This window comes from Carcharhinus amblyrhynchos, chromosome 12, assembly GCF_965287045.1.
Source record: "Carcharhinus amblyrhynchos chromosome 12, sCarAmb.v2.hapA, whole genome shotgun sequence".
In the NCBI taxonomy this organism is placed as follows: Eukaryota; Metazoa; Chordata; class Chondrichthyes; order Carcharhiniformes; family Carcharhinidae; genus Carcharhinus; species Carcharhinus amblyrhynchos.
Genome location: NC_137335.1, coordinates 67,331,787 through 67,351,423, shown reverse-complemented (window position 1 = coordinate 67,351,423; position 19,637 = coordinate 67,331,787). Strand labels below are relative to the sequence as shown.

Here is a 19,637-nt window from a genome sequence, read left to right as displayed (position 1 = left end):
AAAAACCATCACTGAAAGATGGTCTGATTCAATTCAGCATGTCCACGAATATGTAAGACAATTTTGGCCTTACTTAAATGAACTAGGCATCTCTAGGGGAGTTACTCTTGAAATCAGGCAGACCATTCTACCACAGTCTCTGTGGCCTGATGTTCTTCAACAATTTCATCACTCAGAAGGATGTAGAACAGATGAGAAGATTTGCAAGAAAGACAATTCACTGGCCAAATATGATCAATGACATTGAGGTTGCCATCAAGAAATGAGGCATGCCAAGTCAGCACAAAGAATCACTGATTCCAAATGTTCCTAACCATCCTTGATCCAAAATCACATCTGACTTCTTCCATTTCCATGGCATTGATTTCATCAATATTGTTCACTACCAAGTGCTCCATTTTTCAACAATTACACAATATATCAAGCACAACTGTCATGCACAGTAAGTGCTATCTGCAGTTTAGTTGGTGCATCCAGAGATCACTATGCATAACGGTTTGTAATTTCTTGATAAGCTATTTCAGAAAATGTGAGAAGTGGAATATCGATCAAACTACTTCTCCTCCTCATTATCCTTGATCTAACAGCCGAACTGAATGGGCAATTTGCAGGATAAAATCCCTAATTTTCAAATGTAGGGGCAGCCCCACCCCAAGAAAAGCATAGGAACACACCCCTGTCCCTAAACCTAAACAGGAAACTATTGGATATTTAGGGACATGAAATTTCTATTGTAAATTTAGTCAAACTTCATCACAACAGCTGCTCCACCAACAAATTTATTGCAAAAGAAAGCAAAGGTTGTATGAATAGGATGGGAATAGAGGGATACGGTCCCCAGAAGGGTAGGGGGTTTTAGTTAAGTCAAGCAGCATGGTCAGTGCAGGCTTGAAGGGCTAAAGGGCCTGTTTCTGTACTGTAATTTTCTTGGCTCTTTGCTAAGAGAGTGCCAAACAGCTTTTAAAAAGCTGAAGGAGATCCTAAATGTTGTTAGCTATCCTTAATTTCAAAAAACTCTTTATGGCGACAATTGATGCTAGTAACTTGGGGTGGGTGTAAGGTGAATTGGGCATAGAGAGCCAGTGGAGCACTTTTCTTAAAAAAAATCAGCACCAAAAGAGATACTCTATGGTAGAAAAGGAAACTCTGGGATTGTTATTGCCTGTCAAACATTTTGAGGTATATAAGAACAGAAGAACATACATAAGAACATAAGAAATAGGAGCAGGAGTAGGCCATCCAGACCTTCGAGCCTGCCCCGCCATTCAATAAGATCATGGCTGATCTGTCGCCGCTCAGTTCCACTTTCCCGCCCTCTCCCCATAACCCTTAATCCCCTCTCTTATCAAAAACCCATCAACCCGCGTCTTAAAAATATTTAGCGAGGCAGCCTCCACCACTTCAACGGGCAGAGAATTCCACAGATTCACCACCCTTTGAGTGAAGAAGTTCCTCCTCAACTCCGTTCTAAACCACCCCCCTTTTATCTTGAGGCTGTGCCCCCTAGTCCTACTGTCTTTTTTGAGCGGGAAGAGTCTCTCCACCTCTATCCTATCCATCCCATTCATCATCTTATACGTCTCAATGAGATCTCCCCTCATTCTTCTAAACTCTAATGAGTACAAGCCCAGTTTATTCAGCCTCTCCTCATAGCTCAACCCCCTCAACTCCGGTATCAGCCTAGTAAACCTCCTCTGCGCTCCCTACAAGGCCAAAATATCTTTGCGCAGGTGCGGTGCCCAAAACTGCACACAGTACTCCAGCTGCGGCCTCACCAATGCCCTATACAGCTGCAGCAAGACCTCCCTACTTTTATATTCAATCTCCCTCGCTATGAAGGCCAGCATCCCATTCGCCTTCCTGACCACCTGCTGCACCTGCAAGCTGGGTTTTTGCGACTCATGCACAAGGACCCCGAGGTCCCTCTGCACCGTCGCCTGCTGCAGTTTTTCGCCCCGTAAGTAATAGTCCTTCCTACCAAAGTGGACCACCTCACACTTGCCAACATTAAATTCCATTTGCCACTTCCTCGCCCACTCGCCCAGCCTATCTAGATCCTTCTGCAGACTCTCCACACCCTCCGCACAATTTGCCGTTCCCCCTATCTTGGTGTCATCAGCAAATTTCGACACCCTACACTCGGTTCCCTCCTCCAGATCATCTATATAAATGGTAAATAGCTGAGGCCCCAGCACTGACCCCTGGGGCACTCCACTAGTCACCATCCGCCAATCCGAATAGCACCCGTTGACCCCCACTCTCTGCCTCCTATTTGACAACCAATCCTCTATCCACGCTAACACCCTCCCCCCAACTCCATGTCCCTCGACCTTCTGCAATAACCTCTTGTGAGGTACTTTGTCAAACGCCTTCTGAAAATCTAGAAAGACCACATCCACCGGCTCTCCTCTATCCACCGCCCTAGACACTTACTCATAGAACTCCAGTAAATTTGTCAGACACGACTTCCCTTTAATGAAACCGTGCTGCGTCTGCTCTATCAAGCAATTCCCTTCAAGATGCCTCGCAATTTCCTCCTTAATGACAGATTCTAACATTTTACCCACCACAGGCGTTAAACTAACCGGCCTATAATTCCCCGCCTTTTGCCTGGCACCCTTCTTAAACAACGGCGTAACATTAGCCGTTTTCCAATCATCCGGCACTTCCCCGGAATCCAGCGACGTCTGGAAAATAACCACCAAGGCATCCACTATCACCTCCACCATTTCTTTCAGAACCCTCGGATGCATTCCATCCGGTCCTGGGGACTTGTCCACAATCAGCCCCTCCAGTCTGTCGAGCACCGCCTCTCTAGTAACAGTAATGTCATCAAGACCCTCCAGTCCTACCACCTTTCCATCGCTAACACCCGGCAAATTATTCACGTCCTCCTCCGTGAAGACAGAAACAAAAAAGTTATTCAATACCTTAGCCATATCCTCATCCCCTACCAGTAGGTCCCCTTTCTCATCCTCTAAAGGACCAACATTCACCCTAGCCAGCCTCTTCCTTTTTATATATTTATAAAAACTCTTGCTATCCTTTTTTATATTAAGTGCTAGCCCAGCTTCATAGTTTCTCCTACCCTTCTTTATCAACTTCTTTGTCAATCTTTGTTGACATTTAAACCTCTCCCAATCCTCATCTCGCCCACTACTCTTAGCTACTCTAAATTCCTCCGCTTTTAATTTAACACTTTCCTTCACCTCCTTCGTTATCCACGGCTTATTACCTCTCTTCCTACTATCCTTTTTGACCATCGGAATAAATTTCCGCTGAGCACCAAGAAAGAGCTCCTTAAAGATCCTCCACTGCTCCTCAGCAGACCCTCCCTCCAACGCGCTCCCCCAGTCCACATTCGCCAATTCTTCTCTCATCCTACCGTACTCCCCTCTATTCAAACAGAGGACGCGTGTCCGGGAACCCACTTTCTCCTCCTCCATCTGCACCAAAAACTCCACCATACAATGATCACTCTCCCCAAGAGGATCCTTCACCACAAGGTCCCTAATTCTACCCACCTCATTACATAGCACCAGATCCAAGATAGCTCGCTCCCTCGTCAGCTCCAACACACACTGTTTGAGGAAACTATCCCGGCAGCATTCCAAGAACTCTTCCTCGAGCCCCCCGCGTCCAACATGGGTCGACCAATCAATATGCAGATTGAAATCCCCCATAACTACGGCCGTCCCATTCCTGCACGCCGCACTTATTTGCGCGTTAACAGCCCGCCCCACCTCCAGATCATTATTCGGGGGCCTATAGATGACACCCACCAGCGTCTTCCTCCCTTTGCTGTTCCTAATCTCCACCCACAACGATTCCACCCTCTGCTCCTTGGCTCCAATATCATCCCTTGCTACCACCGTGATGCTATCCTTAATCAGCAGAGCTACGCCCCCCACTTTTCCCTCCTGCCTATCCTTCCTAAACACTTGATAGCCCTGTACATTCAGTTCCCAGTCCCTGTCACCCTGCAGCCACGTCTCTGTAATGGCCACCAGATCGTATCCATTTGTGTCGATCTGCGCCACCAGCTCATCCACTTTATTCCGAACGCTTCGTGCATTCAGATAAAGCGCTTTCATCCCAGCCTTCACCTGGACCCCATTTGCCGTAACGCCACCAACCATACTCACGCCCCCTACTCCCTCTATTATTGGGACATCCTCGGCCTCTTCCCTTACCTGTACCCTCTCCTTAACTTTAGACCTCGTAACACCACCTACCCTCGCACCCTCCCCCCCCCGCAATTAGTTTAAAGCCCTGTCTACAGTCCTCTTTACTCGATTCGCCAGCACTCTGGTCCCAGCACCGTTCAGACCAACCCCATCCCGCCCAAACAGGTCCCACCTACCCCAATACTGGTGCCAATGCCCCATAAATTCAAACCCATTCCTCCCACACCAATCCCTGAGCCACCCATTCACTTCCTTAATCCTGTCAACCCTACACCCGTCTGCACTCGGTTCAGGTAGTAGCCCAGAGATGACCACCTTGTCGGTTCTACTTTTTAATTCCATTCCCAGCTTTTCATACTCCCTCCCCAGATCCTCAGTCTGCATTTTGCTTACGTCGCTGGCACCCACAAGTACCACATATATCCATCATGGATGTAAGAAACATCAGTATATACTTACCATCATTCTTTGAGTTTGAGGAAAGATTTAAGACTCACTATGTCAGATTTTTCAACTTGCTAATATCACCTTATAACATAAAGATTGGATTTATTGGTAGAAAAAAAAATGGATGTGATGCTCAAAGCCCATTCGCAGTGGGTGAAATTCTGTTATGGCTGCTACCTCTTACAAGAGGGCCATAACGGGATTTGTAATAACGAGATCTCAGTTTGAGATCTCCTCTGCACTCCGCCAGCGAACTATTCAAGTTCACACCCAGAAAGAGTTTGAATCTGATTTCCATGAATCAGGATTCATTTGAATGTCATTATGCAGATTAATGCTTTTGTTCATGGATCATCACTGCTGGGGCAGGTCCTCTGTGTTACCCCATTGGAGACTCCTAATAAATGATTGGTGGGAAGGGGGATTGTGCCTCCAGTGGGGGTGGGAATGGGGCAGAGACTATGAGTGGTGGCGCTGCGATGTCCATGGTGGGAAAAGGGGCTTGGGACACCCTGGTGTGGGGGAGGGTGGGGCACCCAATCTTTCAGTGGGGAGGGATTGCCCCTCTACACACGACAGTTAGGGGTGTTCCCTATATCTACCAGGTGTCTTAATGTCCATGGGAAGCCCCCAATGTTCATGGTTGGTTGGAGGAGGAGATGGAGAGGCAGCCTTTAACTTTAGTGTAAGATCAGGGTGCCCTTCCAAATTATAAGCCCCTGCTTTGTCATCCACACCTCCACCCACCCCCCCCAACACCCGCCACCCCACCCACATCCACCCTTTCCACTCCCCAGCTGGTGGTGTAATCCTCAGTAAAAAGTCTGACAACACCAGGTTTTAGTCCAACCGATTTATTTGATAATACTCACAAGCTTTCAAGGGGACTGCCTCCTCGTCAGGTGAATGGAGAGTTCCCACATCAGGTGTAATCCTCACCAGTATTTTGAAATCGCAGAGTGATGGCTGATCAGCTTAGCAAAGGCAAGTGTGAAACCAGCGAGTTTCACACAGCTTTTCCCACCTGCTCCAATATTCTGTGCAATTTTGAGAAATTTCCACCCAATTTAATTGCTGATACATTATCAATAATGTAATTTTTAGTTTGTTTTATTCATTCGTGGGTGATGGGCTTCGCTGGCTGGCCAGCATTTATTGCCCATCCCTAGCTGCCCTTGAACTGAGTATCACGCTTGGCCATTTCGAGAGGGCAGTTGAGAGTCAACCACATTGCTGTGGCTCTGGAATCACATGTAGGCCAAACAAGGTAAGGGCAGCAGATTTCATTCCCTAAAGGACATTAGTGAACCAGATGGGTTTTTCCAACAATGGTTTTATGGTCATCAGTAGATTCTTAATTCCAGATTTTTTTTATTGAACCTAAATTCACCACCTGCTGTGGCAGGACTTGACCCCAGGTCCTCAGAACATTGGCTGAAGTTCTGGATTAATAGTCTTGGCCAATGCCTCCCTTTGTAAAATTATCTAAAAAGCAAGTCAGAAAAACTGTACAGATCCTGTTTCAGGAGTGACTAACTGAATAAGTGCATGTTTGAATTTTGTTTAAATATGGTGCACATCTTTCCTGTAAACTTTGTAATGAGATGCACTTGGAAATAGCATTTCATTCCTTAAGGGTAGAGATGTTGGGAAAAGCATATTTTCACAAAATGGATTTTCATTTTAAAATTTGAGAGGCCACTGTGTTATTTGGACACTTTTTTTTTAACAAAAAGATCATAACTTCATCTTTGGACTGGAGCAATAATACCGTTTCAAAAAAAATCACCTGATCAGCCTCGTACCTAGCATAGTACTCTTGAGGGGGAAGTGCTGTTTGTTTGCTTTGAACTTCAATCACTATAATTGATTGATGGGTGGAAGGAACTGGAAAATGGCAAAGAAAAATGACTTACTGAAAATCACCATGACAGAGACAAACATCAACTTTTCATGTTAGCTTTGAACTCAGTCTTTTTGGGGAATAAATTGGGAAGGAGGACCACCCTAATAGACACTCTCCATGCCTTGCTTGAAACTTTGTGTGTAGCTATTAATCTGAAGCCAGAGAATCCTCACCTGAGTGTAACTGGTCTGCATTTGGACACCTGCACAGCTAAAACAAAAATGTATTCCTCCATGCTGAAACTACGTTGGTGAGAACCTCCAGACATCTACTGGGACCAACGGCCTGTCTTTACATGAGGAAACTCCAAATCAACAGCATCTACTGGGAACTTTATCCATTGCTTATAAATATTTTTGTAACTGGCCTTTCCCTGCAGAGACTACTTGTGTGTCTGCTGTTTATATGCATGTCCTGGGGAATTTTTAAGGAGAGATCGAGTTACATTTCCAAATTACAATTGTGTGTTAACTACTGCTTGAAAATAGTTAAAATGTTTTGTTTCATAATAAATCATTAAAAGAAGCCTAGTGAAAGTCCATTTTATTCTGTGTACTAAGAAGTGGTAGTGAAGGTAAATAACTGACGATTTTGATAAGTAACTTAAACTAATGGCACGAACTGTGATGCAATGAGGTGAGATAATCCGCACATTCCTCCCATCCTGGTTGTAACACAGTTCCTCAAGCCTACTCCACCAGGCAATTATGTCATGCCTGATCTGTATCTGAAATCCATTAACCTACTTTGACTTGGTGACCCATGACACCCTTGTCCAACAAAAATTTTGGCTGTGCAATTTTCAATTGAATTAAGCTTAACAGTTCTTTGGAGGAGAGAACTTCCTATTTTCACGACTCTCAATATGAATAACTGCTTTATAACATTACCCCAAATACCCCCAGTCAACTCTATCTTATATGCCTCAATTAAATCCCCCTTAATCTTCTAAACTCAAGAGAATACAAGCCTAGGTTATACGACTATCCTCATATTTTAACCCATTGAGCCCAAATATCATTGATGAATCTGCACTGTAATATATCCTTTGAAGAGTGTTGCCTAGAATTGAACATCACCCTCTTAATTGGGTCTAACAAGTCCTTCATATAACTGTTATAACTTGCACCCATTTGTATTCCTGCCTCCTTGAGACAGAAGTCAACATCCCATTATCTTTTTTGTTTACTTTTTGTCCCTGTCCACTAGCCTTTAGTGATTTCTGTACTTGGATCCTTTAATCTCTGTTTCTCCACATTCCCAACTGTCATCATTTAGAAAGTACAATGATTTATCTTCCTTAGATTTTCTCCACATTTAACACCACCTGCCACTCGTTTAATGTATCGATGTCCCATTGCAACACTCTGGTCTTATCTACATTATTTACTCTATCATTTAACTTATTGCCAACTAAGTTGGATATCTGATTCTGAGCAAGATTCTCCAGCCTCCCAGCTTTGTGTATCCTGACAGAGGAAGGTGGCGTGCTGTTCGCTAGTGGCAGGATTCTCTGGGTCCGCTGCTGTTAACGGAATTTCCCATCGATGCCACCCCACACTGCCACAAAACCAGCGAGACCAGAGAATCCCATTGGGTGAACAGCCAGAGAATTCCAGTCTCTAATTAATAATAATCAAAATAAAAGTGAGATCTTTAACCACATGCAGCTTTTTCCAAGTCTAGGTGATGCCAAGAACCTTTGTCCCGTAGGCTAAGCTAGCTTGAGTTGTCACTTGCTAAATCATTTATAACTCTGTCAAGCATATTAAGTGTTAAAGTATTCCATTTAGTAGCTTCCTTTTCTTGCCTGGAAAATTGAAGAATAAATTGAATAGATTCCTCAGTACTATGATTATAGGCTTTAGACACTTTCAAATGCAGTGAAATAAATTGAAAAGTAATTTGTTTAGCATTTACTATATTCTATCATACTATCCTTTTAAGCATCTATAGGAAGCAGCAGTACTAGATGTCTATGGGATCAATTTGCAACTAGCAATACAGGAAGCTTGACTGTAGGGATCAAAATGAAGCAAAGGATTATCATCCTATTTTTCCTATGCATTACACCTAGGTTAGCAGAAAATGTACAACCATTTTCTTTTAAATTTGTGCTTGAAATTGGAGCAAAGCCTCAAGAAACTGGTGGAGAGTAATTTCTTTGAATCATTTCAGTTCTTGTGGATTGTGATTCTCATGACAGAATTAGGCAGAAAATCTTAGAATTTGATCCATTGAAGGTAGAACAGTATGTGTCCAAATTAAGATGGGCTGTGACTTGGAGGGTGACATACAAATGATGCTGTTCCCATGACATTGCCGTTCGTGCTTCTCAAAGTAGAGATCATGAAACTGGAGAGGGTGCTGAAGTAAGTTTAGCGAATTGCTGCAATGCTAGAGATGATCGTTGCCATGCAGTTATGTGGAACAAATAGTGCATGCCATGTGTGAGCCCCAGCCTTGATGTTGTTCAGGTCTGGTGTATGCTGGTATAGGTTACTTCATTATTAGAGGAGTTATGAGTAAAACTGAACACTGTAGAGCCTGTAGTGATTAGAATCTAATAACTACAGTCATCTTTCTATGTGTAAGTTATAGTCATGCACTGGAATATTTAAGAACATAGAACATAGAACATTACAGCGCAGAACAGGCCCTTCGGCCCATGACGTTGCGCCGACCAATTAAAAAAGCAATGACCCTCTAACCTAAACCAATCCCTTTCCATCCATAAACCTATCCACGGATCTCTTAAACGCCCCCAAACTAGGCGCATCTACAACTGCAGCAGGCAGGGCATTCCAATCCCTCACCACCCTCTGGGTAAAGAACCTACCTCTGACATCCGTCCTATAACTACCACCCCTTAATTTAAAGCTATGCCCCCTCGTGCTAGCTTTCTCCATCCGAGGAAAAAGGCTATCACTGTCCGCCCTATCTAAACCTCTAATCATCTTGTATGTTTCAATAAGGTACCCTCTTAGCCGCCTTCTTTCTAACGAAAACAACCTCAAATCCCTCAGTCTCTCCTCATAGGACCTTCCCTCCATACCAGGCAACATCCTGGTAAACCTCCTCTGCACCCTCTCCAATGCCTCCACATCCTTCCTATAATGTGGGGACCAGAACTGCACACAATACTCCAAGTGCGGACGCACCAGAGTTTTGTACAGTTGCAACATGACGTTGCGGCTCCTAAATTCAATCCCCCTACCAATAAACGCCAAGACACCATATACCTTCCTAACAACCTTATCTACTTGATTCCCAACTTTCAGGGATCTATGTACACATACACCTAGATCCCTCTGTTCATCAACACTATTCCGAGTCCTACCGTTAGCCCTATATTCTACACATCTGTTATTCCTGCCAAAGTGAATTACCTCACACTTTTCCGCATTAAACTCCATCTGCCACCTCTCGGCCCAGCTCTGCAACTTGTCCAAGTCTCTATCTTTCACTCCTCCGACTTTGGTGATATCAGCAAATTTACTGATCCACCCAACTATACCCTCATCCAGATCATTTATAAAAATTACAAACAGCAGTGGCCCCAAAACAGATCCTTGAGGCACACCACTTGTAACCGAACTCCATGACGAATACTTACCATCAACCACCACCCTCTGTCTCCTATCTGCTAGCCAATTCCTGATCCAATTAACTAAATCACCCTCAATCCCATACATCTGCATTTCTTCACTGATCCTCAATGTTTCAGTTATGGTATCATAAATTGGTGCTCAGCATGGAGAAATACTGATCTGTCAGTTAACAGGAGAGAGTTATGTGGTAACAGGTAAATTGTCTTGGCATTATTTCATGTGAAGGCATGAAACTTCATGTGGTCTTCAATGATTGTTGAAGATTCTCAGGGCCAAGCCACCCAACTGTGTACCCCACACTTGAAGGTTGTATCCTCCCAGTAGGGTTGAACACTTCCAGAGTTGGTGACCAGGGATGATGGCACTGGAGGAGCCCAGGATCTTAATGTCTGACAGCCTGGCTGTTATGAGTAATCAGTGAGACAGCTCTCTTAATTTACACACACTCAGATGTTGAATCTTGCAGGGTTGACTATACAAGATTTACTTGAACATTGGCCAGAGCTACAACTGAGTGTAATGCTTTTATTTATCAAATTTGAGTTGTTCAGTATTAATAGATCAAGAAATTGTACTTACTTCCATGATTGGATGAATACAATGCTTTTTAAACTTTATTAACTAGTTGCATTTTTTTATTGTATTATTTTAAAAATTAAAATGTGACTGATTAGATCAGGTGGAACACCTCACTATTGTAAAATATAGTATTGTGGCAAAAGTGAAACACTATTTTAGAGCTCACAGTAATAATGAAACAAACACAATGGGCGGGATTTTATGGCCTTGCTCGAGCGAGACCAGAAATTCCCGTCTGAGATCAACAGACATTTCTGTTGTCTGCCCCTCACCTGCTCCGATTCCACAGCGGGCAGGGTGCAGAATTCTAGTGTACAAGTGAATTACGTACCTATAAATGATCGATTGTGTTTACTGGTTGGAATATCCGAGAAGGAATCCAGTGCTTCTGTCATCCTAAAGATAAAAACAGATACAGTTCAGATCAAAGGAGTAAAACTAATTGAAATGTACATTTTGTTAACATTTTAAGGTGCATCTACTCCAGAGAAATTTGGTATCAAAATGTTAACTTTTGTCTTCTCAGCACTCTGATTTGGATGCTAATGGAGCAGTAAAGAGCAAGAAACCATGTATAATTCAGCTCTGTTGGGCTCAGACTACTTTTAGGCTCTGCACTATCTTCAAGTCAGACCTGTAGTAGATGGTTACATGCCACAGAATTGCCAGCCTCTGACCTCCCTTGTAGCCACTTATTTACAGTTTTTGGTAATCCGCAGGATAGTTGACAGTGAAAGATTCAGTGGTGATACCACTGAATGTCAATGGAGATAGCCGAATTCTTTTTTGCTGGGTATGATCATCGCCTTTGTTGTGAAGTTCGTGTTTTGTAAAATTATAAATATTATAAATACTGATAAAATGCAAAGAGTTGTTAAAATTGTCTTCTTAAAATGTGGTTTTGTCTGTATGCTGGGAGCTGCAGGTGCAAGAATCCAGTACAGATTGAAATATTGTATTGAGAGGCAAAACAACAGGATGGCTGTGGTAACACATGTTTTGAATGTCAACCAATCAATTTAAAATAAGCATTTGAATTGCATCAGCCTATCAGATTTGAATTTTGATGCTTTGATAACCTGTAAACTAATCCTATTGTACGAATTTTGCTATGTCATCAGGGGTATAAATGCCACTGCTCTCAGTTCCAAAGGGCCAGAAGCCACAAGAAGACTGCTTGTTGGCAGCCTGCCACAGCTAACAGCTAGACAGAGAGACACAGACAGACACCTCTCAGACAGTGTAAAGGCTACATTTTATGTTTTTAAAAGCCTCATTTGATCTCAGAAGAACAGAAGTACAGAAGATGATTCCAGGAAGACTACAAACCTGATTGACATTTGAGAGTGACTATAAAAATCCTGTTTTTTTATTTGTTAGTAAGTGGGAATTGTAATTATCTCAACAGCATTCCATTAGAATAGTATTTTTTTCCATATGTTAATAGTTTAGTTAATCTGTTTATTGTTGGTTAGAAAATAAAGTGGATACTTGTTTCTTTTAAATAGCAAGTCTCAAGGAATCATTCTTGATTTAACCACTAAAAATTGCTGTAAGCAGATTGTACCATTTCTCACATATTTTTTAAAAGATTATGAAAGGGAGGTACTTCTTTTTGAGTGGCTGAGTGTTAGCTCTCTGAGAGGAGATCACCCTCCCCTTCGTAACGCCTGACACTTGTGTAGTGTGAATTGTGGCTCAAGTACTAAAGTCCAGTTGAGGGGTGGTAATTTGGCAGGTTGGATTTGTCCTGCTTTTGTGTACAGAGCATGCATGGACAATTTTACACATTGTTGTGTTGATGCCAGTGTTGTAGCTGTACTGTTACTGCTTGGTTAGGAACGCAGGTGGTTCTGGAGCACAAATCTTCTGTACTATTGCTGGAATGTTGCACTATCCAGTGCCTTCAGCTGTTTCTTAAAGTCACATGGAGTGAACTGAACTGGCTGACAACTGGTGCCTGTGATGCTGGGGACCTCAGGGAGGAGGTCAAGATAGATCATCTATTTGCCATTTCTGGCTGGAGATGGTAGCAAATGCTTCAACGTTCTCCTTTGCAATGAAGTGCTGGGCTCCCCCATTATTGAAGATAGGGTTATTTGTGGAAACTCATTCTTCTGTTCATTCTTTAGTTGTCCGTTACCATTGATAACTGGATGTAGCAGGACTGCAGAACTTCGATCTGATGCAGATCAGATGGTTGTGGGATCCATTTGCTTTGATTATTGCATGCTGCTTATGCTCTTTAGTATGCAACCAGTCCTGTTTTGTAGCTTTACCATGTTGACACCTCATTTTTAAATATGCTTGGTGCTGCTCCTGGTATGCTCCCCTGCACTCTTATGCTCTTTAGCATGCAACCAGTCCTGTTTTGTAGCTTTACCATGTTGACACCTCATTTTTAAATATGCTTGGTGCTGCTCCTGGTATGCTCCCCTGCACTCTTCATTGAGCCCAGGTTAAGCCTCTGGCTTGATGGTAATGAAGAGTGGTGGATATTGTCATCCCTGAGACTCATCATTGTGACTTGCTATTTGGAAGGGCCTTTAAAAGAACTTTTTAAAAAATGACATTAAAATGAATTAGAATTTTGTCTAATATAGTGAGTCATCTATCACGTGCCATAATCGTAAAGGCTCCCGTGTGGTTAGATGTTCAGGGCTCACGCATGTGAACAGACATTGAGCTTTTTGCAGATACTATTTCCAAGCACAGTCGTATAGAGGCCCTGCTGCCTCACAGCACCAGGGACTAGGGTTTGATTCCCAGCTTGGATCACTGTCTGTGTGGAATCTGCACATTCTTCCTGTGTCTGCATGGGTTTCCTCTCAGTCCAAAAGACATGCTGGTTAGATGCATTCTCCCTCAGAGTACCCGAACAGGTGCTGGAGTATGGCGGCTAGAGGATTTTCACAGGAACTTCATTGCAATGTTAATGTAAGCCTATTTGTGTCACTAATAAATAAACTAATTGGACAGTTCTTTCAAGGAGTCAGTGCAGGCACAAACAGCCAAATGGCCGATGTGCAATATGAATATATCACGCATCTGAACTGTAATTTCCAAACTTTGTTGACCCAGAATGCGGTATATATGCTGTAGTCATCACACTCAGGAAAACCAATTATCTTGACAGTGCAAGTGCACCCTTAATGTCAGCCTAGAAGTCAATTTTTCAACCTTTGTGCGGGAGGAAAGAGTTCATACACTTTTAAGCAATAATAAATCATCACAGACTCTTCATTTCTTATAAAATGATTAAAGGATAATGTAAATGAATCATAATAGTCCAGAAAACATATAAATGTTAACTAATTTAAAAAGTGCTCTTTTAATGATGCTAGAATTACAATAATCACCTTCAAGACAATTTTACCTTCTTAGCAATTTCCTGTGTCATCATTTTGTATAAAAAGGTCCCAACGTCCCGTAATCCCTAAACATGCTTAGCTTTCTCTCCCAGATTTTGGTGAATCAGGTAACAATTTCATTTACAACAAGGTTTTTATTGTGTGCATATCTACTAAATGTTCTCAAGCTGCATTGCAAATTAACACAGCAACAAGAACAGTCAGATTCACCAACAAATCAATGTTGTCAGACCCACCATGATTAGCATCAATTTGCTGATATTAATCCAGTAATTGCAATCTACTCTGTTAATTATTCCATAGATTTTCACAGCGTTATAGGCTTATGAGTAGGGAACAAGGAGACCTTGTACGTCATAATGTCAGACTGATGCATCAATAAAAAGCTTAATGAGAGCTCTCTGGTGGACTGATCAACAGTAAATTAGCTTACAGCACTTTAGAGTGTGATGACCTGAACAGCTGAGATAAACATTCAAAGTACAAACTACACGTTAACTGGTGAGCTACAATCTAGCTCTGCAGTGTAATATGGAGAATGATGAACTGGACACTTACAGAAAATGACATTGAATGACAAATACAGCATATTTATTACCTCTGAGGATGAGGGTAAAGGCTGTTGGAAGGACAACCAGAATGCAGACCACGGCACTTTGGGGCAGGAGGCTATTGGAAGGGAGGAAGAGGTGGAAAGCCTAATGTGGCACATACAGGTGATTAAGTAATTAGGGGGTCAGATGGAATCCTTTGTAAGCAGAGTCAACAGTCCCTGATGGTTTATTGCCTATTGTGTGACAGAGTGAGAGATAACTTGAACAACACAAGGATATTGGAAATGAAGAGCAGGGATCCAATTGCTATAGTCAACATTGGGACCAACAACAGAGGAAAATGTAGGCAAGGAAACCTGTTTAAAAAGTACCAGGAGCTAGGAGCTAATTAAAAGGAAAGCACCCCAAGGGTTATAATCTCTAGTTACTACCTGAGCCAAATATTAATTGACACAGGATAAACAGATTGGGGAGATAGACACATAGCTAAAAGAGTTGTGTGGGAAAGAAGGCTTCCATTTCACAGATCACTGGCACCGATACTAGGAGAACAAGGAACTGCCCTGTTGGGATTGTATCCACATGAATTGGGCTGGTTTCAACAGCCTCGTAGAAAAGATAAACAGGGTGGACACATGGACTTTGAACTTATAAGTGGGGAGAGGGCTCAGGTGGAAAAGGTAGTAAATGGCTTATAAACAGATGGATTTCTAAGCCTAGATAAGATATATTCTAGGCTGCTATGTGAGGCAAAGGAGGAGATTGCAGGGGCTCTGACTCTGATTTTCAAATCCTCCATGGCCACAGGACAGGTCTCACAACACCAGGTTAAAGTTCAACCAATTTATTTGATAGTAAACCCACAAGCTTTCAGAAACACTGTTCCTTCGTTAGGTGTGTGACAGCATTTCCGAAAGCTTGTGGGTTTACTATCAAATAAACTGGTTGGACTTTAACCTGGTGTTGTGAGACTTCTTACTGTGTTTACCCCAGTTCAATGCTGGCATCTCCACATCACAGGAGAGTGCCAGAGGCCTGGGGGGTCAGCAAATGTCGTACCATTATTCAAGAAGGGATGTAGGAAAAACAGGTGGTTACAAGCCAGTTAAGTCTATCGTCAGTGATAGGGAAATTTATTGGAAAAAAATCTGAGGGACAGAATTAATATGCATTTGGAGAGGCAAGGAGCAATCAAGGATAGTTAGGATGGCTTTGTTGGGGGAGATCACGTTTAACAAATTTAATTGAATGTTTTGAGGAGTGACTAAATGTGTAGAAGATGGCAGTGCAATTGATGTAGTTTACATGGACTTCAGTAAGGTTTTTGACAAGGTACCAAATGGAAGACTGATCAAGAAAGTAAGAGCCAATGGGATCCAAGACAATTTGACAAATTGGATCCCAAATTAGCTTAGTGACAGGAGGCAGAGGTGATGGTTGAAGATCGTTTTTGTGACTGGAATCGTGTCTAGTGGTGTACCGCAGGAATCAATGCTGGGTCTCTTGCTGCTTATAATGATGTAGACATGAATGTGGGAGGTATGATTAATAAGTTCGCAGACGACAGTTTTTCAACAAAAAATTGGTGATGTGGTACAAGATGATATGGTTGGTCTGGACTGCTGGGCAGAATGTGGCATATGGGAGTTAACCTTGAAGACTAACAATGTAAGGGTAAGATGGTAGGATGCTAGGAATGGCAGGATGTTAGGAAGCTCAGACGACCAGAAGGGTGGATGTCCAAAGATCTCTGAAGACAGCAGGACAGGTAAATAAGGTGGTTAAGAAAGCATGTAGAATTCTTGCCTTTCTTGGTGAAGCATAGAATATAAGAGCAAGGAGATTATGACAGAATTGTCATACGATCTCAAACAGGAGTTCAGGAGTACAGGAATAGGTAGAGAATCCAGTAAACTGGTGTGGCAATAATAATCTCTCCCTCAATGTCAACAAAATGAAGGAGGTTGTCATCAACTTCAGGAAGCATAAAGGAGAACATGCTCCTGTCTATATCAATGGGGATGAAGTACAAAGGGTCGAGAGCTTCAGTTTTTAGGTGTCCAGATCAGCAACAACCTGTTCTGGTTCCCCCCCATGCCTTACCTATAGTTAAGAAAGCCCAGCATGCCTCTACTTTCTCAGAAGACTAAGGAAATTTGGCATGTCAGCCAAGACTCTCAACTTTTACAAATGTACTATAGAAAGCATTCTTTTTGGTTATATCACAGCTTGGTATGGTTCCTGCTCTGCCCAAAACTGCAAGGAACTACAAAAGGTTGTGAATGTAGCCCAATCCATCAAATAAACCAGCCTCCCATCCACTGACTCTGTCTACACTTCCCGCTGCCTCGGCAAAGGAACCAGCATAATTAAGGACCTCACGTACCCCGGACATTCTCTCTTCCACCTTCTTTCATCGGGAAAAAGAAACAAAAGTTTGAGGTCACATACCAACTGACTCAAGACAGCTTCTTCCCTGCTGCTGTCAGACTTTTGAATGGACCTACCTTGCACTAAGTTGATCTTTCTCCACACCCTAGCTATGACGTAACACTACATTCTGCACTCTCTCGTTTCCTTCTCTATGAACAGTATGCTCTGTCTGTATGTGTGCAAGAAACAATACTTTTCACTGTATGTTAATACATGTGACAATAATAAATCAGATCAAATCAAATCAACCACAAAAATTCTCATTAGATACTTTGTGCAGTTCTGGTCACCACAGTATAGGAAGGATGTGATTGCACTAAAGACAGGTGGAGAGGATACTCATCAGGATGTTGCCTGTGCTAGAACATATCAGCAGTCAAGAGAGTCGAGCTAGGTTGGCGTTGCTTTCTTAGAGAAAAAATGTCTGAGGGGGGATCTGATTGAGGTGTACAAAACTAATCAGGCACATAGTTAGGAAAAAACATTCCCATTAGTAAATGGGTCACTAACCAGGGGCCACAGATTTAAGGGAAGGGGCAGGAGATATAGAGGGGATTTGAGGAAAATCTTTTTCACCCTGAGGATAATGGGAATCTGGAACTCCATGTCTGAGAGGGTGAGAAAGGCAGGAACCCTCAAAATTTAGGAAGCAGTTGGAGGAGCATTTGAAATGCTAAAACAATAAAACTACAGATCAAGTGCTAGAAAACGGGACTAGATGACTGACGCAGACACAAAGAGCTGAAGGGCCTTTTTCTGTGCTGTAAAACTCAAGTATAGATGATACAGGAATATTTTTGTTATATGGCATGCTTCAGGAATGGAAGGTGCCAGTTAATCATAGATGCTAGTTAACTAAGATGCAAGTGAGTTCCACGTTTTCATTCCATCAAGAAATTCTAGGGTGAACACGCAGGTGTTGAGGACTTACACAAGAGGTGCAGTAGCACATAAACCAAAAGTACAGCACCAAGAGAACAAGGTGCTGCAGAACAGTGGGGGCTGAGACCAGAGTGAGAAGAGGCTGATGATAACTACTGATGAATGTGACACCTCCAGTCAAAAAAACAGACCTGACCCCATAGCTGGAATTCTCTAGTCATTCACGCCCCATCGCCCACTGCCAGAGGATGGAGAATTTGGCAGTCAGCCAAATCTCTGTTCCCTGCAGTAGGACAGGCGAATCCTGTTGACATGAACAGCCAGAGAATCCCACCCCAGAATTCCAGCTATGAGAGAATTCCAGTGGATAGAGAGCTGGATAACATGATTTTTACAGTAATTTAAAAATAAGTAAAAAGAGAGTAGAGTAACAGACATAAGTTGTGTTTTACACACTGCAAGTAAAGGAAAAGCTGAGTAAAATTTTGAGCAACAGGACAGATTAGGACATGAGGCCCAGATTAGGATCCGTTATATAAATATAAAGAGTAAAAAGAATAAATTGAATGAATTCAACTCACAGGGCATGGCACACTAGCTATTTTGAAAATATGGCTGCAAGACATTCAAGACTCAATATTAAATATACCAAGTTATAAAATCTACAAGAAAGTTAGGGAAAAAAGTAAGCGTTATTTTCTTCCTTCTTAAAAGAAAAGTTGCCATCTACAAAAGCACTTTTCACAATCACTGGACATCTTGGATGTTTTATAAGAGCAGTTACTGTTGTAATGTAGGAAGTGCCACAGCTAATTTGCACACAGTATGCTGCCACAAACAGTTGATGACCACAACACATTCTATACCTGTTTTAAGCAAGAGGTCAGCGAGAACACGCCCTCTATTCCAGAAGCCTTGGACAAACCTGTATCCGACGTCATCGCTGCCAACACCAGAGTAGCTTTCTCATAAGTCAACCCACAAAAAGCTACCCCCTTCAGCTGCATGGACCAGCTGAAGCGGGTATTCACAGACATCTTCAACCACTCTTTACGCCAATCTGAGGCCCCTACCTGCTTCAAGAAGATGAGCATCATCCCGGTACCAAAGAAAAGCCAAGCAGCGTGCCTTAATGACTATCATCCAGTGGCTCTGACATCCATCTGACAGTGCTTTGAAAGATTAGTCATGGCACTTATCAATTCCTGCCTCCCAGACTGCCTGGATCCACCACAGTTCACCTATCACCACAACAGGTCCACAGCAGGCGCCACATCCCTGGCTCTACACTCAACCTTGGAACGCCTAGATAACAAAGACACCCATGTCAGATTCCTATTCATAGTCTACAGCTTAGCTTTTAACATGATTATTCCTACGAGACTCATCTCCAAACTTGATGACCTGGGGCTCAACTGCTCCCTCTGCAACTGGAACTTCGTCTTCCTAACCCACACGCCGCAATCAGTAAGGATAGGCAACAACACCTCCACCATGATCATACTCAACACTGGTGCTCCGCAAGGCTATGTCTTCAGCCCCTTACTATGCTCCTTAACCTGACTATATGGCCAAATTCCCCTCCAACTCGATTTTCAAGTTTGTTGATGACACCACCATTGTAAGGCAGATCTCAAACAATGACAAGACGCAGTACAGGAAAGAAA

General features: G+C 42.7%; 1 protein-coding gene across 5 annotated transcripts in view; it reads right to left on the bottom strand.

Annotated features, from left to right (window-relative positions):
• LOC145351065 (CAP-Gly domain-containing linker protein 4) overlaps positions 1–19,637 on the bottom strand; it is a 266,003-nt gene that overhangs the window by 51,375 nt on the left and 194,991 nt on the right. For all 5 annotated transcript variants that reach the window (XM_080200665.1, XM_080200664.1, XM_080200667.1 and 2 more), the window contains one exon: positions 11,062–11,126. In XM_080200665.1, coding sequence (XP_080056791.1) covers positions 11,062–11,126 — 65 coding nt within the window. The remainder of the gene's footprint in view (positions 1–11,061; positions 11,127–19,637) is intronic.